The following is a 24,073-nucleotide window of genomic DNA, read 5'->3' on the forward strand; positions in this document are numbered from 1 at the left end:
ACAATTTTTAAAGTATAAATCTCTATATAGTTCCTGAGAATATATAGATGCATTGTGTATTTCTATTTATGTTTTTATAAATATATAATAATATTAAGAAACAGAATTAAATTGAGTAAAAAAGACAATCTAAAATAGGAAGATATAAAAGATTAATTCGTCCTTTCCTTTCTAACTTCTCTCTCTCTCTCTCTCTCTCTCTCTCTCTCTCTCTCTCTCTCTCTCTCTCTCTCTCTCTCTCTTGTTCGTTTCATACACCATTAAATAGAACTATATGTCATTAGTCATTGCATTGGATCTTTTCGATAGAAATTCAGTATTTTGTTCATGTCATGTCACCAACAGTATTTTGATGAACGTATAAACGATGTTCGTATTATTTAGTATCCAAAGCTAATTTTCTGAAACGATTATACAATTTTTAGAAATATCGATAAATGTAATAGATATCAGCCGTCTTTACATTGGAAGTTCAAGAAATTGTGACATTTTCCAGTATTTTCCATATTCTATTCTTAGTAATTGTGCATAATTTTTGTTTGTTTAATCTTCGACGTTCGTTGTACTTAAACAAAATTTTTGTGTGCTTGAGCACATGAGATATATTTTTATATCTAAATATTTTTCTGTATGCTATATGTATTACATGTATGTTACATATAGATTTACAAACGTCGAACGTAACGTAAATAGGATTTATAAAATCACGAAAACATCCTCTCGAACTTGATCAGAATGGCAAACACAGGAGTATTACCCTTTGTACGAGGAGTTGATTTTAGCAGCAACGATTTTAGTGTAAGTAATTATTTCCTTTTAGAAATATAGTTTTCAACTGTTACAATTTTGCATTTTACAGGGTGGCAAATTTCCAGAATCTGTACGGTTAATGACTGGTATACAATGGCTGAAATTGGATGAAACCAACTTGACTGAGATTCCAGAAGAAATGGGCAAATTGTTGAAGCTGGTAAAGCTGTCTGCGTATCGACATTTATTTTTTAAGTGTGCACAAAGTTCAGGATGAAGCTATCATGATCGAGGTTCTTATTGATAGTTTGGTAAAATATAAATAATAAAAATTAAATTTTTTTTCTTTTCCAAAAACAGGAACACCTTTCATTAGTTAAGAACAGATTGGAACGCTTGTATGGAGAATTGACGGAACTCTGTTGTCTTCGTACATTGAACATAAGACGTAATAATATTAAATCAAGTGGCATTCCAGCAGAATTATTTCATCTAGAAGAATTAACCACATTGGATTTGAGTCATAATAATCTAAAAGAAGTACCAGAAGGACTGGAAAGAGCTCGATCTTTGTTAAATCTAAATTTAAGTCACAATCAGTGAGTGTTACATGTACAAATTGTTAAACAGTTGCATGGTCAGTAATGAATAATCCTATTATTGTCTTTTCAGCATTGAAACAATTCCTAATACATTGTTCATTCATCTAACTGATCTGCTATTCTTGGATCTTAGCAATAATAAGTTGGAAACACTACCACCACAAACTCGTCGCTTAGCAAATTTGCAAACTTTAAACCTGAATCATAATCCATTAGGACACTTTCAATTAAGGTATAGTAAATGAGATCAATATGACAAACCATTGTTGAGTTTTCAAATACGATATTGTTTATTCTTTTTTCACTCAGACAATTGCCATCCTTGATGAATTTAATGGCCCTACAGATGTGCGACACACAGAGGACATTAAACAATATTCCATCAAGTTTGGAGACCTTGACGAATCTGCAAGAACTTGATTTATCTCAAAACAATTTACCCCGGGTACCAGATGCACTTTATTCTCTGTTGAATTTACGTCGCCTGAATTTAAGTGATAATCAAATAACGGAATTGTCAACAGCAATCGGTAGGTTTATCTATCGTGACATCAATTCTATGATTACTGTATATCTCTTGCCAATCTACACACGATGGATATATTGCAACATTTTTATTTCAGAACTTTGGACAAAATTGGAAACATTAAATATATGTCGTAATAAATTGTCCGCGATACCTGCCTCTCTGTGTAAAATCGTTACTCTCAGGAGATTATATTTGAACGACAATCAGTTAGATTTCGAAGGTATTCCTTCAGGCATTGGCAAACTATCTTCGTTACAAGTATTTTCAGCAGCTAATAATCGTTTAGAAATGATACCCGAAGGTTTATGCAGGTACACCGATTAACTTCCCTTTTCAAATGCTTCTTTAAAATAAATTAATGTAATAAGGACTTTTCATAAGTACCACGAGCATCATAAATGCACGTATTTCTTCCTCAGGTGTGGATCGTTAAAGAAATTAATATTATCGTCTAATCGGTTGATTACCGTACCAGATGCTATTCATCTTCTTACCGATCTAGAACAACTTGATCTGAGAGATAATCCGAATTTAGTAATGCCGCCAAAACCAATGGAAGTTCAAAAAGGTTCCGGCATCGAGTTTTATAACATCGATTTTTCCCTACAACATCAATTGCGGCTTGCTGGCGCTAATGTACCTACGCCTATTCAGACTGCTGGTAAGTCTGTTCTTACTCACAATATACTATATGTACACCAGATCGTGATTTACACTGAGTAATCATAAGTAATTAATTATAAACGATATTAAACTTATATATTCAATTATTTTGATCATGAATGACCACACTATGAGCACTGTTTAATTTCTCATAACCGTATCTAACAGTTTATTTCTTATATTTCAGGTAGCAAGGATCCAATAGCTCGCAAAATGAGACTGAGAAGAAGACGAGACCAAGAGGAAGCTGATCAAGATCAGGCCAAGATACTGAAGGTATATTACGAAAATAAGCGAAAAGAACAAGGAATTTGAATCGATTAATTTTCTCTTTCTTCTTTAGGGTATGAAAGATATAGCAAAGGAGAAAAATAAAGACAAAGAATGCGAAGAATCAAAAGCAGAATCGTTGAAGTAGGTAGAAAATATGCATTACAAAAATTCGTTTTTATGCATTATAAGAGATCGATTCATTATTCGGCAATTTCGGGTTTCTTGTCTTTTTCATCTTACTTTCGTTTTCAAGACCTAAACGATGGGATGAAACTTTGGAAAAACCACCACTGGATTATTCCGAATTTTTCGACGAAGATGCTGGTCAGGTTCCTGGTTTATCTGTCTGGGAAATAGAGAATTTTTTGCCCAATGAAATAGAAGAAGTGGCACATGGAAAGTTCTACGAAGGCGATTGCTACATTGTTTTGAAGACCGAAATAGATGAAGCTGGATCTTTAGTTTGGGCAATTTATTTCTGGATAGGGGAGAAAGCTACGGTGAGTATATAATAATATGAATAATGTATGTTTGAAATAATCGATCGGTATACGATATAGCAACGTGCAAAGAGCACTTCTTGAAAATGTGTCACGTTTTTCAAATCGATGTATAACACTTTATAGTTGGATAAAAGAGCTTGTGCTGCAATTCACGCAGTAAACTTACGTAATTATTTGGGCGCGCAATGTCGTACAATCAGGGAAGAACAAGGCGAAGAATCGGATGAATTTCTAATGTTGTTCGAGTCTGGCATTACATATATCGAAGGAGGTCGTACCTCGTCCGGTTTTTATACAGTTGAAGATACGGTTTGTATTGTTGAATTTGAATTTACATTATTGACCTTACTTTTTTGACTATATCTTACCATATGTTTTTACCTTTCCATGTTATTGTTCAACGTGTTTACTTTCGATCCGGTTGGCGCATACTAGCCATCGATAACACGATTGTATAGGGTTCATGCTGCCGGTGCTTCCATCCATTTAGAACCGGTCCCTGTTTGTTGTGATTCCTTGGATCCGGGTTTCGTATTCGTCTTAGATACTGGCAACAAGATCTTCATATGGTACGGTAAAAAAGCGAAAAGTACACTGAAGTCAAAGGCGAGATTAATGGCTGAGAAGATCAATAAAAATGAAAGAAAGAATAAAGCAGAGATCATGACAGAAATTATGAATACAGAGTCGGATGATTTTTTATCATGTTTAAACGTCAAAGATATTTCGCACCTGCCACCGATTGCCGTAAGTTGTTTGAGTTGAATTATTTTTAAGGCATGGCTACGCGCCTAGAAATCTATCTCGCAAACGCTACGTGATCTTATTTACAGCCAGACCAATCTATTGTTTTAATGCTTCTCATTATAGGAACATGTGGATGCAAATTTTGTACCACTTGCGCCACGTCTGTATCAAGTACAACTTGGTATGGGATATTTGGAATTGCCACAAGTCGAAGTACCTCATGGGAAACTAACCAACACGCTTTTAAACAATCGCAATGTTTATATATTGGATTGTCACGTAGATGTTTACGTTTGGTACATACTCAAAACTTCTAATATAATCTCAAAATATTGAACAGTATGAACTCACCAATGTGCATGCTTTAATTGTTATATATGTGTGTGTGTGTGTATAGGTTTGGCAAAAAATCTACAAGATTAGTACGAGCAGCGGCTGTTAAACTCTCTCAAGAATTATTTAACATGATAGAACGACCAGAATACGCAATGGTAACCAGGTTACAAGAAGGAACTGAGTCGCAGGTACAAAATTGATGAACTTGAGATAGGAATACAGAAGATTCGGTTGACTGTATTAAGAGAAAAAGAGAGAAAAGCGTGAGGAAGAGGGAAAGAGAGAGAAAGTTTATAACGATATCTTTCTTTTCTCTAATTAGATCTTCAAATGCAAATTTTCTGGATGGGATGAAGTTATAGCAGTTGACTTTACTAGAACTGCCGAATCAGTCGCAAAAACTGGGGCAGACCTTACTAAATGGGCGAAGCAACAAGAAACGAAGGTACGCAAAATAAAAAATGAAGACTATAAACGATTCGCAAAATAACGCGAGCTCTTTCCCCCTACCCGTTCTCCTATCAAAACCAGTAAAATAGTTTTGTTTCGACAGGCGGATTTAGCCGCACTCTTCATGCCTAGACAACCGCCTATGTCATTTATGGAAGCTCAACAACTGATGTCGGAATGGAACGATGATTTAGAGGGAATGGAAGCCTTGGTTTTAGAAGGAAAAAAGTTTGTACGATTACCGGAAGAAGAATTAGGTCATTTTTATAGTGGTGATTGTTACGTATTTTTATGTCGTTACTGGATGGTACGTAATAATTTGTGCATTCTTTAAATCGACTTTGAGCAGACCTTTATTTTATCATTGATGATACGTTTTCCCATTTTAGCCATTAGATACAACAGAAAATGAAGATGGCGATGAGCAATTCGAAGAGGATTATCAGTGTACTGTATATTTCTGGCAAGGGCGAGATGCGGGAAATATGGGATGGCTGACATTTACATTTAGGTGCGCGAGGAAAATCATTTTTTTTAATTATTATTAATTACACACAAATAATTACTATTGCAATTGAAAAGACAAAATGATTTGAACACATGAATAATACTGATAAAGTATTAATGAAAGGTATTTGCTTCCAGTTTACAGAAAAAGTTTAAATCTTTATTTGGTGAGAATTTGGAAGTAGTTAGAACTCATCAACAACAAGAAAATTTAAAGTTCTTGGCATATTTCAAACGAAAATTTATTGTTCATCATGGCAAGCGTAAACAGCCTAAAGCTTCTGGTAGTAACAAGGTTGAATTCTATCACTTAAGGAGTAATGGAAGTGCATTGTGTACCAGGCTAATACAAATACCGGCTGATTCTACGTTATTGAACTCTTCATTTTGGTAAGATTGTTAAAATAAAGGCTTTTCCTGTCTTTCTTCTGTTTCTTTTTGAAAAAATTACTTCATCTTTATTGCTTTACTTTACCAATACTTAAATATAATCATGTACATGCCTTTATCCCACAGCTACATTTTAAATGTACCGTTCAATAACGACGATGAGACGGGAATAGTATACGCCTGGATTGGTTCTAAAGCAGACATCGAGGAAGCTCGTTTGATTCAAGAAATCGCCGAAGAAATGTTTAATAACGTACGTTTATCATTTACAGTACCATGTTTGTTTCAACTAGTAAATCTATAATCTGATCTGTATTATCAAATGAAATTGACAGCCATGGATAAGTTTACAAGTTTTAAACGAAGGAGAAGAACCAGATAACTTTTTTTGGGTAGCTCTTGGTGGAAGAAAGCCATATGATATCGATGCAGAATACATGAATTATACGAGACTGTTCAGATGCTCGAATGAAAAGGGATATTTCACGATCAGCGAGAAATGCACCGATTTTTGTCAAGTATACGATAAATTTACTAACTTACGTTTGTGTTAGTGAGAACGAAATTATATATGTATATAATATATATAATAGATTTATAATCAATTAATACTGTTCCAGGATGATTTAGCGGATGACGATATTATGATACTTGATAATGGCGAACAAGTATTTTTATGGTTAGGCAGTCGATGTTCAGAGGTAGAAATTAAATTGGCATATAAATCTGCTCAGGTAAAAATGGATTGAATGAATTGTAAAAATATCCGATTTGCAAAATTCCTAAATAGAGATAAATAATTTAATTACAATAATTTTTAGGTATACATCCAACATTTACGAGTAAAACAGCCAGACAAGCCACGTAAATTGTATTTAACAGCGAAAGGAAAAGAATCTCGAAGATTCACCAAGTGTTTTCATGGCTGGAGTTCACACAAAAGACCACCTCAATAAAATATTCAATAATATGTTCCTGCTCTTATCATCCCAATAACGTTTATCAACGAACCAAATTTCGAAACGAAATTAACGAATATCGATGAAGTACTGATCATGCAAATTTATTAGGTTGTTATAAACACAAAAAGTAACTTTCTAATGTCAAGGAATATTGTAATTTTTGAAACCATTAAATATACCCAGAGCTTGTTTCTTTGCATTGTGTTTATTTTGCAATCCATTGAAACAATATTTACAAAATATCTATATACATTTCCTATATGCATTTTAAATGAATATATATTTATGCATACATGTAGATATGTACAAAATCAGTTTGCCTTTTAGTAAAAATTGATAATAAACAATACATTACTTGAATTGTGCAAGTAAAACTCTAAGAAGAAAATTGAAAGCACCGTGTATATTTGATTTACTGTGGCAACTATATATATAAAATATGTGCTGTCCAAAGGTCAGACATATTACATCATCTTTCCAGACTTTGTTGTTATAGATCTTAAAACAGAAAACAATGTATAGACATGGAAGAAGTCTATTTTCCTCACAAGCAAAGATTAAACAATAGCACTAAATGATACATGATTATGGAGAAACAATGAGAAGCTTGTTTATGCATAGTACGTTTTAGAGATACATGCAAAAGTTTGGACCGAGGCTCGATATGAAAAACATAAGACGTAGAAATTTGATAAGAATAACTTAAATCTTTGCCTTAATTAATTTGCGTACCAAGAATAAATTAATCATCGTCGTCATCATCATCCGAAGGTACGAACAATTCTTTCTCTTCGAGAAAGTTAGCCATCATTTTACTTAAAGTAGCTCCTATGACTAGTCCTGTCATAACACTGCAGATAACACCCAAAAAACCGAAACGTGCTCTTTTTGGTTCTGGTAGAATAGCACCTGAAGGTGTTGTTGTTCTTGACCGAAAATGTAATTTCATTTCCCCATTTATCTTCCTTAAATCGTTGACAGTTTGTAATGCAATAGATGTACGTTGCAATGCCATTCTTCTATTTTACTGATACTATATAAGCACTGAAAATAGTGGTAGAAGTGTACTGTGTATGAAGCGTTAATATGAAAAATAACATAATAATAATAGTAATAAGAAATAACGTAGACGCGATTATTAGATAGACTACAAATAGAACATATAGTTGAAAAACGCGTTCGTACCATCGACATATGAAGAAAGAGTGCGTGAGCGATCTGAAAAAACGATATAGGAACGGAAAGAAAACTACACAGAAGCCTCTTGTTGCGACGTTAATGTGCTTGCAAGACAAGGTCAGAAGAGGCTTTATGCAGCATCCTCCTTTTATTCCCATATCGCGTCCACTTACACGGTATACCTGAGTTATTTTGGAGGCAGCATAAATTGCAGTATTAATCCATAGATAGGAATGAAATGTATAGTCGGTCCAACGAGACGAGGCAGTAATCGTACAAAAAATTTGAAAACTCGAATTTCATTAGTCGGTAACCAATACATAATAGCAGCAGTACCAATTAACTTTTGTTTACGATTACTGCCTCGTCCTGTTAGGCAGACTATAAATTAACCTCTTCGGTATACTAACTCGCAATAACGATTAAAAAACTCTTAAGGATATGTATGTATACACACGCTGTATTTTAATTAGATGTGTGTCTCGATCACGTTCGATTAAATATCGATACAGATGAATATTAAAACACGATCACTATTGTAAGCAGCACATAGTTTAGTGAACAATTAAACGATCACTTCGATGTTATTATTATATCCGCGCACAGACGGCGCGCATGCGAATAATACTAGCTCTGACGATATAGAATCTGACGCCACTTTTATTAAAATAATAGGGATAAATGTAAAATACCCTACACGTACATATATAGATTTATTCAGTTGCTTCTTCCTTAGCTTTTATACATATGTAGAGATAACGTAATACATCTATACTTACCTACTTATGGCTGTGTAGTTACTTTGATAGTTTTGCACGTTGTTTATTACATTGGGCAATCGTTGAGACATAAAATCATCAACAACAAACGGTTATGACCTTTTCTTTCTTGTTCATTTTCCTATACCGGTCATTTGAACAAAGCATTGATTTTTATTAAACGATATCGTGCAAATAATTCAGGGAGACGTGAGAAAAATGTTACATGTGATTGGATTAGGTCTTGGCGATCCGTCAGATATAACTCTAAAGGGTCTCGAAATTATACGAATGTGCGATCGTGTCTATTTAGACTCGTATACGTCGATTTTGCCTACCAGCTTAAAAGATTTGGTAGGTAGATTAAAGTCAAGGGTAGCTGGTTCCTTGATTAATTGAATGTTTAACATAAATAATGATAATAGGAGACCAACGATTACATGTTTCAACAAATTAGGAACAATTTTACGGATGTCCGATACTGGAGGCAGACAGAGAATTAGTTGAGAGTAATGCAGATGAAATATTGCCGAAGGATGAGGAGGAAAATGTTGCTTTCTTGGTAGTAGGTGATCCGTTTGGTGCCACTACACATTCGGACCTAATGCTACGAGCTCGGGAGAAAGATATAGAGGCAAATAAGAGAAATATTAGAAAAATTTGTTTAATAAAACGAATTTTATTAACCGATATTAAAAGTCTTTATTATTCTATGATTCAGGTAAAGATTGTTCACAATTCCTCTATTTTGACCGCAATTGGATGCTGTGGTTTGCAATTATATCGTTTTGGAGAAACTGTTTCTATCCCTTATTGGAATAACGATTGGCAACCAAATAGTTTTTATGAGAAAATTATCTCAAATAGGCAGAGAGATCTACATACATTGTGCTTATTAGACATTAAAATAAAGGAGCCTACGATAGAGAGTATTGCTAAAAAGAAAAAAGTATATTTGCCACCTCAGTTTATGAGTGTCTCAGAAGCTGCTACGCAATTATTAAAAGTCATAGAGGAAGAAAATGAAGAAACCAAGGAGGAACCAGGTAAGATACTAGAAAAGTATCATTTCCAAATAATCCTGCCTTTAATGAATCCATGGAAAATGAAATTTGTTGTTTTACAGTGTTGGAGGAATCGAGTCTCGTAGTGGGTTTAGCTCGTGTAGGTTGGGACACTCAACGCATCGTTGCTTGCTCTCTTGGAGAAATGGCTTCTATCGATCTAGGCCCTCCTCTCCATTCTTTAATCATTCCTGCTGTCAATCTGCATCCTCTTGAATTGGAATTTATTACTCTATATAAGTGTAAATAAAAATGTTTGACTTTGTTGAAAAAGAAAACAAGCACTATTCGTTGCTTATAGCTCTGTATCAATTTATAGCAAAATAATAAAACCGATTAATTACTTAAATATCAGATTTGAAACAGGATGATATTCTTAAGACATATAAAAAAGATAAACGACTTGACTAGTCGTATAAATATTTTATAATATATAAAAACGTGTTGCGCGTGTAATATCGTGAAAGTAATCTGCTTTTTAGCTACATATATTAAAAATTTACATAGTGAAAAATGTTAGGCTACAAATTTAAAAGATCTGACAAAGACAAAGAAATAAAGTGAAAATATATAATGCTATTGGTAACGATGCCCGAACAATTTTATGTAAGTATGTACGTATATACATATCTATGTAGAAAATAGCTCACTTAGTGCTAAGGTTATTAAGATATTTATTTATAAAAATTATTTTGGAGAAATTTCGATAAAGTTAACACCGATCTTAAAGATAAATTCCTAACTACTTAAATTCGTTAATCGGCATACATAATTGTTCGAAAGTTAATTTATGTTAAAGAAAAATAATATTCTGGCAATCTTATAGCCATGACTACAGAACGTAAAGCATATGTATATGTATTCGATCGATTTCGTGCATGCGTAATAAACAGGTGTATGGAGTTTACAATCATATATTCACTTTCGATACGTGAATCACGGTATCTCTGGTGTTTCTGTTTCCTTATATTTTGCATCTTCCCTAACAGTGAGCAGTTATTCTTTCATCATCGGCCAATCACAAACATTTTTGTTTATTTATTGATTTTGAGGAAAAATGTAAGAAGGAGGAGAGACGCGAACGAAAGCTTGAGTGTCTTTCTGTCTTTGTATCTGTTGTGTTTTTTTTTTGTGCAATTACATGTTTTCATATAAAGAGTAACAGCTAACAATTACAGTACAGATACGAGGAGAACCGAGCGATACACCGAGTACGATAATGTCGGAAATAGACTACATAATAGCACCACGATTACCACGAGGTTTGGCTCCTGCGGTTGAAGGACTTGCACGAGAAATTTTGCGTCAAAGACCTCGAAACATTTACGCATTCGCGGCCCAACATTTCGCAGAATTGGTGGAATTAAGGGATAAAGAACGTACCGATGAAATCGTTCCGAGGATACTGAAACATAAATTGGTTAACGATCGTGATGCTGAAAGTCGTAACGATTATTTTCGTAGGTGTAAATACGGTAACTTGATGGAAGAAGCGATGGTAATAAAGGAAGTGAAGGAACTAACGACGAAAAAAGCTGTGGCATCGAAGAGAAAAGGAGAGGCGACGAATAAAAGTGGTTGGTCTATAAATAGGACGGTCAAAGGATTGAAGAAGCATGAAAATACAATTGGAAGAGAAGGTTGGAATAGAGAATCAAACGGTAAAGAGACGAAGAAATCAATTCTTGGTTACTCGGATCATCGTTCGCCACGATTTTCGAGTCAAGTTACTTGTCATCAATTCGTTCGATCTTCGTCCGCCGGAAATATATTCGCGAAACGTATTAAGCGTCGAGAAGTTAAAGAAAATCACGAACAATTCTATACATTTGTTTTAGATGATAAAAGTTACAGGAACGAGAAGAAAGTGACGCGACAAAAAAGTGCCGATCAAATCGAAAGAGATCGCGCGTATTTTAAGGACACTTGTACGAGCGAACATATAGACATAGACATTGTTCCGACAGAGGCTAGAATCTGTCGAAATTTAAAGGATCAATGGAAAACTATGATCGAAGATGAGCGAAAAGAGCAGGAAAAATTGCAAGAGAAATTTGGTAATACGAAAGGAGGTGATGCCAAATTAAATTCCCGATTGGGAAAGAAGAGCGAGAGAGAATCGAAAGACAACGAAGTGGAATCGCGATCCGATTCGTCAGAGAGCAACATAATTTTTGAGGATGCGATGAAAAAGTTGACCAATGATGGAACGATCTCGGTGGTCCTTCCATCGGTCGTTACGCGACAACCTCCTGTAAAATGTACAAGGAACAACGTGTACGAATGTGACGGGAAGGATAGCACGGGTAATTTGACATTGCCACCGATCTCGAGCGATGGATCCAAGTCGACGAAGAAGGGAAGCAATTTAATCGGATTGCCCTCTTTGTTAAATGAGGTGGATGTTCGGTTGAACGAACAAACGATATGCTGCCAGGATTACGAGGATCCAACAAATTCGAATTGGAATCCAAAGGATCTGGAATCGGAGAAAGAGCTTAAACCAGCAGGAACTATCGAAGGTGGGACTTTCGATTACGATTCGAAAACAATTGAAAAGGAACGCAAAGACGAGGATTTAAAAGGTGGCAATGTGAACGTAGATATGGTCCCATGGAAATATCCTCGTGGAAGTAAGTCCGAAGGAAATGGAATTCTTGTTATGACGGGGAATACGATGGAGGAAGGTATCGATAAACAGCAAATTCTAGGAGAAGTAGAAATTATTCAGCGATGTTTAAATTCACCACGGGAGGCGGATATCGAGGAAACTTTTAAAGACAGCTTAAACGTAACACCTGATTCGATCGATTTTCCTCATTGTCAGAGGGCAGATTCATTGGAACATTTGGAGAACGGGAAAGAGGAAGAGGAGGATCAGGACCAGGACGAGGAGAAAAAGGAAGAGAAGGATCAGGACCAGGACGAGGAGAAAAAGAAAGAGGAGGAACGATATCGACCGAACGAGCTCGAAAGGAAATTAATCGAGATAGAAACGGTCGAGAGAAGCATCGAAAATACGTTGGTCTGTTCTCAGACTGTTCCAAAAGATATCGACGATGAATTCGTAGTATCGAAGCGTTCGAATGAATTTTCGATTTTGAAAAATTTCGAATCGGAGAAACCAGACTGCGTATACGAAAAGCAGGCATTGAGCGTAGGAGATGACGAGTGGACGAAGAAAAATCCAGATGAAAGTCAGAGTCCAACGAGCAACGAAGATGACAGAGATTGCGACGCTAATATCGAGATTGACTCGATGGAAGATGAAACGCCGATTGGAAAAAGTTTAGACCGCAACCTTGACTCTGACAACTCGGAAATTGTCCTTAATGGAAGCAATAATAGTAGCGATGATCGAGATGATCATTCTACGAAAGAAAGAGGAATCGATCTTTCTTGTTACGTCCTTACCGAAGGTTCCCCTAGTGAAATACCGGAAACTGTAACCACCGTAATTATACCTGACAATATCGTCGACAATGACGATGATAACGATATTTGTAAAATTGAGCTCGAAGAGGGTACGAACGACGAGATTTGCGTCCCTTTTAACGAACCGATCCCATCTTGGAATATCGAAAGAAAACAGATAAAGCATGGGATTGGAGAAGAGTATTGCCACGACAAGAATCCATTTGGAGAATATATACATGCAGAAAGTGCTGTTGACTATACAACGAACATCGATGCTCATACTTTACGTGGTATAAAAAATGCTGCCAATCGAGCGTTTGTTTATCAAGAAGATCTTGGAAATATCAAAGAGGAGGAAGAAAATGATAGGGGCAAATTTTCTAACGTCGACGTCCAGCGTAGCATCGACCATCGTATCAGCGTTTTTTCGAAAAAGTCGGCCGAATCGACGGAAAATAAAAATAGTACTGAAGAATGCGAAGCAAAATTTGCAAGTTCCAGTCAAGAAGAGGATCAAGAACGAAATAGTATGGACGATAAGGACGATGCAGGATCGAAAGATCTCTCTAAAGAAACTCCAAGGAAAAGAAGAGAAGAGGAAAGCGAAACGTTCGATGATCGTACGAGTGATTTTTCTTTGTCGTTTGAACAAGTTGAAACTGGACCAAAAGTACCTGAATTAAATCTGGATTCGTTACAAGACATAACGATATCGTCGACGATCGAAAAGGGCAATTCGAAAAATCTTAATAATCAGTCGGAAGAAGAAAATGATAATGTTACTTCTTGCGAAGGTGAAAACGTTTCTTTATTCTCCTTCGATACTTTAGCTTCTGAAGAAAAAGTAGACATCGGTGAAGCTTTGTCCTCGGAAAACGATCGAGTAGAAGTTTTTATCGAGCCGGCAGATCAACAAACTAAAATTGAAAGCGAGGCCGAAAGGTATTCAAAGGAAGAGTTTCAAGGTAATGAATGTACTAATAACACGAGTTGCTCGTTTGTTCGTAACAAAGATGAAAAACAGTCTCTTCGCGTGGAGGAAGAAATTGCACGGGAATTAATACAGAATTTCATTATCGATAATACCGACGTAGCTGAAAAAGATGCCGAAACAATTCCTTTCGAACTGGACGATTTAACGGCCTCGTCATCTTCTAAACATCAGACGAATAACACGAATCAAATCGATGACTTTATGATTAAATTTCATCCATCTATACAAGAATTAACACCTGAAGCAATAATCGAAAAATCTTCTCGTAGAGAAATGGTCGACGATGACAATAATCAAGCAGGCGATGAGAATGAAGAAGACGAAAGGAGAAGCGGAGGAGGTGGAGAAACAGCAAGAGAAGACGACGGAGGAAAAGAAGCAAGTATTTTGCTACCATCCCTTCGTTTTTCTTTTCTTTCTATTCTAAAATATGTAAAAAGATATTTTACGCACCTTTTATGATACTAGAAAGAATTTTGTTCTTTTAAAATTAAAATTTTTCAAAGTCTTTCTTTGACGTAATTAACCAATATATTTTATGGATCGAGATTTGCGTCTACGATGTACATTGTACGTATGTATACCCTCCCTATTACATGTATACATACGTATACTTGTGTAGATGCATCTACTTTTGTTTCATTTTTGAACAAGTAAGGGGTCTTCCAATTCGGCCAACAAATTTTTAAAGATACTAAAGAACCTAAGCTAATTACAATAATAATCTTGACAAGGTTGCTTTTCTTACCCCACTTTAGGATCAAGTGGAAATGGCATCTTTGGAAAATCAAGGAAACAGGGGCAAACCAATCGCCAATTTGTGGCACACTGGAGAATTTCACGATTCCTTACCATTACCTTTCATTGAAATTTCAAAAAGTCCTTCCGCCATGAACGTTTACGATTTAAAGCCTGTAAACCGTGAAAAAACGGATGATAGCTTTACTTCTCCAACTGATCTGTATGCGGAAGATCGAGGATGTAGAAGAATTGATCGCAACATACCTGTTTTCGGTTATAAGTTTTCTCCGACCACTGGCCCTCGTGGTATTGATATCTTCGAAAATTTGAGTTTATTTATTAACGAATCGAATTGGAGTAAATTATCTTTAAACGCTTCGTCTCCTATCATTATTCACAGCAAACGCGTGTTGGAGCAAGTTCGTACAACGGACAAAGACAAGAGTGATCCACTCGTCGAAACGAGTTCAAATTCTGATGCTGACGATCTTCGTGAGCCATTAGCGCTCGATAATACGCCACGACCTATCGTTATAGAGGAAATTTCAGATATCGACGAAAGAGAAGAGCAAACGTTATCGCTGTACGAAGCAGATACGAAGTTAGCGAAAGAAATAAGTCCGTTTCCTTTCGAACAATACAATGACTCTAATAACGTTGAAGATAAAAATAAAGGAACACATGGTACGTCATCGTCGACTCGTGAAACAACAAATGGGCTTATCGAAAACGATAATTTGCTTCTAGATGCATATACTGATTCTACCAACCATCAAGATACTGATCAGGTCGTAGGAAACGCGGAAGAAGAAAGAACAAATAGAAAATAAGAATGAATTACATATACAGATATACCGTATCGAGAGAAAATCATATTGTTAACTCGATTTCGTGAAAACGAACAGTTTCGATATAAAAGAATTTGAAAAGCTCGATCGATATTGGAATCATAATGTTAATCCAGAAGTTTCAGTTTCTTGTTATTAATGCGATCCTTAATCGAAACTAAAACAATCAAAAGTAGACAATTAGATATAAATCATTTCTCCAGGTCCTTTTTCTGCGCACGTTAGTGTACCTTTACATGGATACACAACTCACATGGAAACAGCATATTAAATCAATAATAGACAAAATACAGACAGCAAGGAGACAAGTGCATTGGCTAACAAGTCGAAAATGCAAATTAAGCATAGAAAATAAATAAAACCAATCTGGACGTACGGAATACCACTATGGAAAACAGCAGCAATGAGCCGTATAAACAAAATAGAGACAATGCAAGCTAAAATTTTTAGAACAATAATAAACGCCCCATGGTACGTTAGAAACGAGAACATTCGGAAAGACCTGGGAATACCAACGGTCAAGGAGGAGATTAGCAGATGCGCAAGAAGGTACAGAGAAAGAATAGCAACGCACCCGAACCGGCTGGCAACGGAAACGATCAACACGTCAAGCATAGAAAGAAGACTAAAAGAGAAATACCCAGCAAATCTCACAAAGGATACAACCTAACAAACACGAAGATGGTACCCCGCTGGGGTTAGCCACCCACATGATAATCAAACAGCTAAAAAATTGGACAAATTGTGAATGTGAAATATTAAATAAAAAAAAAAAATTAGTATACCTATTTGCTACAAAAAAGAGAGAGAGAGAGAAATAGAGAGAAGAAGAAACGTACACTATACGCTATACTACTATACGTACGTCGTATACTGTATGCTGTTTAAGTCGAGACTCAGGAGTCAATTAATGTAAAACAAGGCACATGCGCAAATACAAGTTCGCTAAAAGAGCGTGGGACTCTGCAGCAATTCGCTACACGCTTATAGTCCTGATCGGGAATTTGCGTCTGAACGATTTCGTTCTATTTCAAAAGAGACGTTGCTGTATGTTGCCACGTACTATGCCTTATATCAAAAATCTGTTTGATGCAAATTTCGACTAAGTTAATATACATATCGTATCACAGGAAACATATATTAAAATTGTGCACGCGGATCTTCTAAAGATAACTACCAAAGAATAGAATAGAACGGATAGACGTGTAAATCGATTGGTGGATTAAAAAGAAGAGGATGTGACAGAAGACTGCAACTGAAATGCAAGCGGATTGAAAGTTTGTTAAAATAATACGAAAAACATATCGGTTACGTTCTTGTATTTTCTTAACCTTTACACTCCTTCTATTTTATTTCATCGCATATTCCTGCTCGTTCTTAGAGGAAATTCCTGTACAGGAATTATAATAATGATAATAAATAATACTTGAAATTATGTGTTCTTTCTTGTTTCCTCCTATTTCTTTGTATATCTGTTTTCTTGCGCAAATCTGTAATAAATATAGAAATGATTGCACAATGGAAATAAGCGAATCAGTGTAGTACAATCTTATAAAAGGTTCTTTTCCAAATTTAGGACATTGCCGAAGTTTTAGTCACAGTCTTTGCCGAATTTATTGAGATACGACGATAGCTCTACCTGTTCCATTATCGTATTTATGTCTGGATACGTACTATCGAGATTGAGACAAGAGTGAGCGGTATGTAGCGAATGTGGATCCATAAGTATCAAGGAACAATCGAAATAGCATCAGCGATGTTGTATGAACGATGTTGGCAACGACATTGACACTATATACTACTTTACGAGGTATGAAAATACTTGATCGACTGCTAGTTACCGTTTAACCGTTTAACAGTAATGTCTTAATTCACACGAATATCCTCGACAGTGAGATATCGTTGGTAATATTGACAGTGACAGCACTGCATTTTCTGGTACTTGATACTTGTACCGCGGATGCCAATCTCGAAGGTACGCAAAAATAAACTGGTTATACATACACGTTTACTGCTTTTGCGATGAAACTGCTTGGATGTGGACTTGGAAAATTCTTGTCGCGCCGTTTTTGGACATCGTTTTCTATACGTGTGATACGTTTCGCGTTATTAACACGTTGAATGTCACGCTAGTTTTACAGAGATTACCCGTGGCGCCACGATGAATCTTTTATTATGCGGTACATATAATGTTGAAATATTACCTACAAGAGATACGTTATGGTGTATAACCATCATTAATGAATTTATCTCACCGAGGTCACCGGTGACCCCCGTGGCGCTGAAGTGCTATTTCGTGTGATTCACTTATTTTTTGCGATTATCAAGTATCTCATATTGTTTCTTCGCGTTGCTAAATAACTATCTACGTTGCTACGTTCCGGGACCTACCATAAAACCATAAATCATTCCTCTGTCATACTTATTCTGACTCGCAATAATCCTAAAGAACCTTTCACTTTACTGCAAAGACCCTTAATTGCCTTCAAACATTTTTCAAGTCGAAACTTTCCTTAGGGTTATTGTTCATTAAGGCAAACACGGAAAACGTGGGTTTTTCCATGTTCGACAGCCACTGGTGTGGGGTGCAGATAACAGATTTATGTTTTAAGTATAAGTAAGCTAAACGAAATAAATCATTGCGTTTGCACGGTCAAGCAGACTTTCCTTTTCTCCTCCAATTGGTAAAGCAGCGGCAGAGGGAAAAGAAACGATGAGCAATAGTAGGAAACGTTAATAAGACGTGAAAAGATCGATAGAAAGTCGGGAAAGTATTAGGAAATTAAACGTTACATACCAAGTATTTATCAACGAGATTGAATGATCCGTTTCATTTTTATTTACGAAATGTAAGATACGCGGTAATGATACATCGACGAGACAATTAGTATTTTCTGACACAGCGTCTGATATAAAAATATTTTGTTCAAAATCAAAGTGTTTTATCGTTCGTAATATCTTAACGTTCTTGCGTGTTTCAACGGTACCCATATGGCACATAAATTTATTAATAAAATATATTTATGAAAAGTAAAAACGAATGCATCTAATACTATATCTTTCTTCCTTTCCTCCTTCTTCTTTCACATTCCGCAAAATTGAAAATATAGTACCTACTTAACAGTATCGTCTTAATTGTCAGGGATAATGTACAATGTATAACGTACACGCATTGATCTACAGACCAATTGAACTTGCAGTTTCAAGGTATTTGAATCGTTATTTTTTTTTTTTTTTTTTTACGCGTGACGTAAATAATCAGACTAGAGAAAAATCAAGAAAAGAGAGCAAAGCGAATAATATTACAGTAATCTTGCTTTCGATATTTCACTCCTTAATCTCTTCTATTCTATTTCTCCTACGTATTTCCTCTCTCTCTCTCTCTCTCTCTTTCTCTCGTTCGCATCTTCTTCACCTTTCATTTTACACCTCCGTAACGCGTTCATTTCTCCTTTTCATTTCCACCCTTTGTTGACTGCATATAAGATATACATATGTAGATGCAACTAATCATCGCGTTTATCGCTTTCAATTATCGTTAAAATTAGATCTGTCCAATTGGATTCGAACTGTCGTTAAAGACCAATCGTAGTTATCGTTATAATGGTTTATCATTCGACGCGCGTGTTTAAGGGTAAATGAAATATTGGCGAAGTATAACCATCGTGCGTTTAACTTAATGTTAACCGGCACCCGGTTGAGTCGTCGTACGTTTACAGAATTAGAAATATTTCAGGTGTTCGCTTCGATAGGTAAATGTAAGTGACCGTCCGATTCACGATAAATGATCATCGATCATATCGATTTACATGATAGCAGGCCGCCTTACAGGAACGTTAAAATCACGCCAACAAGGATCTTTAATTTTGGAACATTTTAACTTCTCTGAACTACAACCGAAGCATTGGTTACATATACAGCTCATGCCTTCGGCGCAAATACCAAGCCGTTCTCCTCGTCCTCCGCAAGGTTCATCGGGTCCCTGGAAAAGAGAGTACGATTCGTATCGTAACTAACAGTTCAACTTTATTAACAAACCGCCGATTCAAGCACTTGCCTTTGCGCACTGCGGAACCCCGCAAGCATTCGATATTACAACACCATATTCGCATTTGTGGCAAAAGTCGCCGCATCCTGAGCAAAGGGCCATCTCTTGTTTTTGTCTTACCGAAGGATAACCGGAACATTTATCGTACCTAGACGAATCAAGCGTTCTATTATTGCGTATAATGATATTGTGCATTGAACGTATTATGATTTGCACAGTAATAATTTCAGTCGTTCCAGCATCTTTCATTTCATACATATATGTACTCTCATGTATAAATAGCTAAATATCTTGTTCGTGTGTAAGTAAGCGCATGAGTAACGGCAAAAGTATAAATACATAAACGAGTCAAGTAAATTAAACAATAATGTAAATTATTCAAAACAGTATGTTTTCGTGTTTTCTAAATAAATTAAAAAAAAAAGAGAGAGGAATCAGTTCGGGTACAAGAGAATTGTAGATTTGAAGTTTCTTACAGAAGAACGATGGCAAGCAGCACGGCTATGCGGATAATTTGCGCGGCAAGCATCTCGCCTCGTAGATCTGAAACAAAATTTAAACAAAATTCGATTAATGTTGCTGAAGTAGAATCGATTAAAACGCTTACGTAACGATCAGAGATAAAATCGATGCTTTAAAACTGATTTAAAGAATAAAATTTATAAATCGTATAAAGCACGTATGCGTTTGAAAGAGCATGCAGACGTTTAGAAACGAGGGAACTTTTGCCAAATTTAGTCTTGAACTTTATCTCTTCTCGTTATTATCTGTCCGCTTGGAACAATAAACACAATCATCGATCTATCGTTAATAAAAATGAGGTAACAGAAAATCCAATTTTTTGACCGTAACTTTTGTTAAATTTCATCGTTACTTAATACTTGATTTTTACAATATCGTTTTATTAAATTATTAAATATCTATAATCGAGTGATTTAAGAAATAATTTCAAAGTACCTTACCAAGATGAACCTACGATACATACATACGTATAATGGTAAATCAAACTTTGTCTTTTCCCTTTTTCTTCTCTTAAGCGTGGCGAAAAGAAAAAGACGAATGATCGAATTGCTGATAATGAAAACAGCCGAAGCAACTTTGCTTTGTCGGAATTTTCCTTTCGTTTCGTTAATTGAACCGCTTGAAATACCAAAACTCAATCGTTCAACTTTTGAATCGAACAAAACTTGACGAGATAATGCTTTAATAATAATACTTTCTCATTTCTTCGATGAAGATTATACGGAGGAAGAGTCATACGGGCTTTAACGATACGCGGACAAATCCATCTGTAACTATACTCAACGTCATGTTCGTTTTTGTTACAAAGTGGTTCGTTCGCCACCATTTTAAGCTGAAACCCCTTCATTTGCTACTCGCGCGTGCCAAATGCCTGTACATACGAGTTAAGCACATGGTAGAGCTTGAACATTGAACAAATGACTTCTATTAAATAAACATTAACTTGGTCAGTTTTTGATAAGAAAGTGGAAAAATCAATAATCAATATAGAAATTACGTGGTTATTAACAGCGAGAAATAAAAAAGATAGAAAATTATTTCGATATACATGCATATACCCACCAATAATTTGATGTGCCGTCTTTTTAGTTAAATATTAAACGATAATTTGTCGTTTTCGCAGATTTTATAAAATACGCGTAAATATGTATGGAATATCGTTGGAAGACCAACTAATTGGAAAATAAAGCTTCAGAATTATTCAAACCGGATTTTTCAAACGTCTTTTAGCGTGATTCGTCTAATTACTGCCTCCTCGTTCTACGTAAACTAATTAACTTATTTTCTTCGCGTAATCGCTATCGTTTTAGTTTATCTCGCGTCATTCTATTTTACTTTATTCTAGTTTGCTTAATTTTAGTTTAATTTAGGTGCGTCAACAACATTTTTATAACAAAAGTTATTCACAAGTTAAAAGTTAATTACGAACATGTAAATATTCGTATTAAATTCGGTTTCGTCAAATTTATTAGAGACGTAACAGAAATTTCTTTACACTTGCGATTGCCTTCGGATACGGTTGTTTCGTTTAATATCTCGTTGTGCCGCTTTTCTGGCTTTTCCCTTTTCCTAACTCGCTCTCGTTTACGCGCTTTTTTCGTTCCTTCCGTTCCACTGTTTTCTTTCCTTTTTTTTTTCTTTTTCTCATATTAAATATGATTATAATTTGCCACCGATATGACAGAAAACATGAAATAAAAGAAAACTGCACGGGAATAAAATAAATGAATAAAGTAAATGTAAAGAACATATTTACATATGCAACGACGAACGGGTGATCGTTAGGAAAAGCATACACTGCGCTTACAATTAGTGCTGACCCTAAGATATTCTTCCAAGTGTTTCTAGTTGCGTAAGATTAAATAACAATGACGATTCTCTCTTTAGCAGAATAAGAAAATGTGATAACGTGAAGACACGAATATGCGAAGACGGAAAGACGTTGAATGTGCCATTGAAGTCAAGTGCGCTTTGTTTTATAGGGACGCGAAGAAAGGGCAAGAAAAGGAAGGGGGGAAAGAAGGCACACAGCCGTTCATTTAACAGTCGATGTATGATGTATCTATTATCGTTTCGCCCCAAGGGATGATCTAAATTGTCAAACGAAATCCTTGCCTCTCGTCCTAATTATCCACCGTGTCGTGAATACCCTTCTAGACACGTCTTCCCCTATTTGCAAAGATTCCCTTGACGAACATATCTATTAATATGTAAATTTCTTGGTTCAGCGTTATGAAAAACAAAGCCGGTCATTCACTGACACGTTATTTGCACTTGTCACGCTGCGCTAATAAACCAATTACCGAATAGTCAATCAGAATTTGACATTTTATCGACACGGAACGTTTATTATGAAATGCCCGTATTAGAACACTAGCAGATTAAACGTTATGTTGCCTAGTTGAAATGTCAAAGTTTATAGACAGACGAGAGCGAAACTAACGATAAATAATCAACGACAGATTCGTATTTTCAATTACATATGTAATAATAACACGATTACTTTCTTTGCATAAAGGTATCGCTATGATGATCTGGCATCAATTAAACGCATTCCTGGCACGATTATACGATCCGATCGATCGAATAGAGAACCTTTTCCTTAAGATGAAGAATATCTCTATGATGACGAATCAAATAATATTCCTAATGCTGGCTGATCGTATTTTTATAAGAGAACCGAAAATGACGTGTCTTTACACATTGATGTTTTACAACGTTGTTACTTATAGCATTAGCTATATCAAGGAATTGATCGAAAAGGAAGATTGGTCGCTCTATGTGACTGTCACAGAAAGATCCAAAATTAAACATTTAGCTATGTCCGCTACCAAAATAGTGTTTGAATGGACTAAAGCCGTCACCTTTATTGTAACATTAACATTCATGCTTCTTGTCTTTGGCTTGGAGCAAGGTCTTGAGCATTACAAGTGAGTAACAGTTACTATATCATATAGTAATCAAAGGAAAAATGTAGGGAAAAAAAGGAAAATGATAGAACGCATTAAGGATTAAGAATATATTAATTCGATGAAACTATACATATTTTGCGCGTGTGTGTATCGCGCGCACGTGTCTATATAAATATATATGTATATATGTATGTATATATGTATTGCTATTGTAGACCATCGATGAATTACACGATGATAACGTGGATCTATTATTTGGCAACGGAAAAAGTCTTCGTTGAGATGTTTCCGCCAATCTTGAAGTTTCTTCGTTTCGACACTTTTGAAAATCTTGAAGAGCTTTACGCTCCAGTGATATTGAAATCATTTACTATTAGCGTTTCTGCGTCTCTTATTGTAATACTTTTGCCACTAGCATCCTACAAACTTTTATTCGTCGCTACTTATTCCAACATTTATTTAAGATTAAAAGATCTATTACAAATATCCGCCCCTGCGTTAAATCTTGAACGTGAAATATTAAATCGTTATAGAAAAGCAACGCCTAAAGAAATTAAACAATTTGATGATGTGTGCCCTGTTTGCCTTTGCGATATGATCAGTGCGAGAATAACACCCTGTTACCACCTTTTTCATGCAAGTTGTTTACGTCGGTGTCTCAAGACCAACAATACCTGTCCCATGTGCAAAAGAGAATTAACATTTGGATCGGTATCAACTCAGTAGTAAACGTAACCGTCATAAATGTTACCGTCATAATTCTATCGATAAAATCGACATATTCCGTATGACAATTCCACTCTGATTAAATACCTCATCCACTCGATGGATTAACTTTTGATAATATTGGATATTTATATTACAAACTATTGACAAAT

At 35.6% G+C, this 24,073-nt stretch overlaps 6 protein-coding genes across 17 annotated transcripts; 4 read left to right on the forward strand and 2 right to left on the reverse strand.

Annotated features, from left to right (window-relative positions):
• The first annotated feature begins 240 nt into the window (after positions 1 to 240).
• fliI (FLII actin remodeling protein) lies at positions 241 to 6,908 on the forward strand. 4 transcript variants are annotated; one of them, XM_069126055.1, is made up of 23 exons: positions 241 to 369; positions 664 to 798; positions 860 to 970; positions 1,111 to 1,349; positions 1,423 to 1,584; positions 1,662 to 1,882; positions 1,976 to 2,192; positions 2,301 to 2,542; positions 2,732 to 2,820; positions 2,888 to 2,958; positions 3,071 to 3,317; positions 3,444 to 3,629; positions 3,756 to 4,067; positions 4,191 to 4,363; positions 4,465 to 4,591; positions 4,726 to 4,848; positions 4,957 to 5,160; positions 5,243 to 5,364; positions 5,499 to 5,750; positions 5,877 to 6,003; positions 6,086 to 6,268; positions 6,371 to 6,484; positions 6,572 to 6,908. In XM_069126055.1, exons 2-23 carry the CDS (start codon positions 736 to 738, stop codon positions 6,704 to 6,706), a joined length of 3,720 nt encoding a protein of 1,239 aa, XP_068982156.1. In that variant the 5' UTR covers positions 241 to 369; positions 664 to 735; the 3' UTR covers positions 6,707 to 6,908. The 4 variants fall into 4 exon arrangements, with proteins under 4 accessions (XP_068982156.1, XP_068982159.1, XP_068982157.1 ...); XM_069126056.1 differs by lacking the exon at positions 241 to 369 and adding an exon at positions 392 to 518; XM_069126058.1 differs by lacking the exon at positions 6,572 to 6,908 and having other exon boundaries at positions 6,086 to 6,299.
• Positions 6,909 to 6,962: 54 nt separating this feature from the next.
• EMRE (Essential MCU regulator) lies at positions 6,963 to 17,835 on the reverse strand. 4 transcript variants are annotated; one of them, XM_069126125.1, is made up of 3 exons: positions 8,349 to 8,489; positions 7,445 to 7,756; positions 6,963 to 7,210 (listed from the first exon to the last, which is right to left on the reverse strand). In XM_069126125.1, the coding sequence occupies exon 2, from the start codon at positions 7,725 to 7,727 to the stop codon at positions 7,455 to 7,457; it is 273 nt and encodes a 90-aa protein (XP_068982226.1). In that variant the 5' UTR covers positions 7,728 to 7,756; positions 8,349 to 8,489; the 3' UTR covers positions 6,963 to 7,210; positions 7,445 to 7,454. The 4 variants fall into 4 exon arrangements, with proteins under 4 accessions (XP_068982226.1, XP_068982225.1, XP_068982223.1 ...); XM_069126124.1 differs by lacking the exon at positions 8,349 to 8,489 and adding an exon at positions 17,718 to 17,835 and having other exon boundaries at positions 6,963 to 7,756; XM_069126122.1 differs by lacking the exon at positions 8,349 to 8,489 and adding an exon at positions 8,671 to 8,802 and having other exon boundaries at positions 6,963 to 7,756.
• On the forward strand, positions 8,869 to 10,062 carry Dph5 (diphthine methyl ester synthase). Of its 2 annotated transcripts, none has more exons than XM_069126109.1 (4): positions 8,869 to 9,003; positions 9,107 to 9,283; positions 9,371 to 9,695; positions 9,776 to 10,062. In XM_069126109.1, the coding sequence occupies exons 1-4, from the start codon at positions 8,869 to 8,871 to the stop codon at positions 9,961 to 9,963; spliced, it is 825 nt and encodes a 274-aa protein (XP_068982210.1). In that variant the 3' UTR covers positions 9,964 to 10,062. The 2 variants fall into 2 exon arrangements, with proteins under 2 accessions (XP_068982210.1, XP_068982209.1); XM_069126108.1 differs by having other exon boundaries at positions 9,107 to 9,214.
• On the forward strand, positions 10,192 to 14,624 carry LOC138186309 (myb-like protein X). The gene is made up of 2 exons (XM_069126059.1): positions 10,192 to 10,319; positions 10,892 to 14,624. The coding sequence occupies exon 2, from the start codon at positions 10,933 to 10,935 to the stop codon at positions 14,584 to 14,586; it is 3,654 nt and encodes a 1,217-aa protein (XP_068982160.1). The 5' UTR covers positions 10,192 to 10,319; positions 10,892 to 10,932; the 3' UTR covers positions 14,587 to 14,624.
• On the forward strand, positions 17,265 to 24,043 carry LOC138186318 (uncharacterized). 5 transcript variants are annotated; one of them, XM_069126091.1, is made up of 4 exons: positions 17,462 to 17,523; positions 22,174 to 22,334; positions 22,802 to 23,213; positions 23,411 to 24,043. In XM_069126091.1, the coding sequence occupies exons 1-4, from the start codon at positions 17,477 to 17,479 to the stop codon at positions 23,919 to 23,921; spliced, it is 1,131 nt and encodes a 376-aa protein (XP_068982192.1). In that variant the 5' UTR covers positions 17,462 to 17,476; the 3' UTR covers positions 23,922 to 24,043. The 5 variants fall into 5 exon arrangements, with proteins under 5 accessions (XP_068982196.1, XP_068982192.1, XP_068982193.1 ...); XM_069126095.1 differs by lacking the exons at positions 17,462 to 17,523; positions 22,174 to 22,334 and adding an exon at positions 17,265 to 17,413; XM_069126092.1 differs by lacking the exon at positions 22,174 to 22,334 and having other exon boundaries at positions 17,469 to 17,523.
• Positions 18,713 to 22,225, reverse strand: Qbp-1 (Queen brain-selective protein-1). Its single transcript, XM_069126126.1, has 4 exons — positions 22,091 to 22,225; positions 20,238 to 20,304; positions 19,771 to 19,909; positions 18,713 to 19,695 (listed from the first exon to the last, which is right to left on the reverse strand). The coding sequence occupies exons 2-4, from the start codon at positions 20,288 to 20,290 to the stop codon at positions 19,519 to 19,521; spliced, it is 369 nt and encodes a 122-aa protein (XP_068982227.1). The 5' UTR covers positions 20,291 to 20,304; positions 22,091 to 22,225; the 3' UTR covers positions 18,713 to 19,518.
• Positions 24,044 to 24,073: the final 30 nt, after the last annotated feature.

This window comes from Bombus flavifrons, chromosome 13, assembly GCF_040668555.2.
Source record: "Bombus flavifrons isolate JBK064 chromosome 13, iyBomFlav1_principal, whole genome shotgun sequence".
Lineage (NCBI taxonomy): Eukaryota > Metazoa > Arthropoda > Insecta > Hymenoptera > Apidae > Bombus > Bombus flavifrons.

Excerpts from the sequence above, each read along its gene's own strand:
- fliI (XM_069126055.1), top strand. The coding sequence starts at position 736 with ATGGCAAACACAGGAGTATTACCCTTTGTACGAGGAGTTGATTTTAGC. Across the intron at positions 2,821-2,887 it reads ATCAGGCCAAGATACTGAAG|GGTATGAAAGATATAGCAAA; the intron begins GTATATTACGAA and ends TTTCTTCTTTAG. Across the intron at positions 6,004-6,085 it reads CCGAAGAAATGTTTAATAAC|CCATGGATAAGTTTACAAGT; the intron begins GTACGTTTATCA and ends TGAAATTGACAG.
- EMRE (XM_069126124.1), bottom strand. The coding sequence starts at position 7,727 with ATGGCATTGCAACGTACATCTATTGCATTACAAACTGTCAACGATTTA.
- Dph5 (XM_069126109.1), top strand. The coding sequence starts at position 8,869 with ATGTTACATGTGATTGGATTAGGTCTTGGCGATCCGTCAGATATAACT. Across the intron at positions 9,004-9,106 it reads CTACCAGCTTAAAAGATTTG|GAACAATTTTACGGATGTCC; the intron begins GTAGGTAGATTA and ends TCAACAAATTAG. Across the intron at positions 9,696-9,775 it reads AGAAACCAAGGAGGAACCAG|TGTTGGAGGAATCGAGTCTC; the intron begins GTAAGATACTAG and ends GTTGTTTTACAG.
- LOC138186309 (XM_069126059.1), top strand. The coding sequence starts at position 10,933 with ATGTCGGAAATAGACTACATAATAGCACCACGATTACCACGAGGTTTG.
- LOC138186318 (XM_069126091.1), top strand. The coding sequence starts at position 17,477 with ATGAACGATGTTGGCAACGACATTGACACTATATACTACTTTACGAG. Across the intron at positions 17,524-22,173 it reads ACTATATACTACTTTACGAG|AATAAGAAAATGTGATAACG; the intron begins GTATGAAAATAC and ends TCTCTTTAGCAG. Across the intron at positions 23,214-23,410 it reads CAAGGTCTTGAGCATTACAA|ACCATCGATGAATTACACGA; the intron begins GTGAGTAACAGT and ends TTGCTATTGTAG.
- Qbp-1 (XM_069126126.1), bottom strand. The coding sequence starts at position 20,290 with ATGCTTGCCGCGCAAATTATCCGCATAGCCGTGCTGCTTGCCATCGTT. Across the intron at positions 19,910-20,237 it reads CTGCTTGCCATCGTTCTTCT|GTACGATAAATGTTCCGGTT; the intron begins GTAAGAAACTTC and ends TGATTCGTCTAG. Across the intron at positions 19,696-19,770 it reads GGGTTCCGCAGTGCGCAAAG|GGACCCGATGAACCTTGCGG; the intron begins GCAAGTGCTTGA and ends TCTCTTTTCCAG.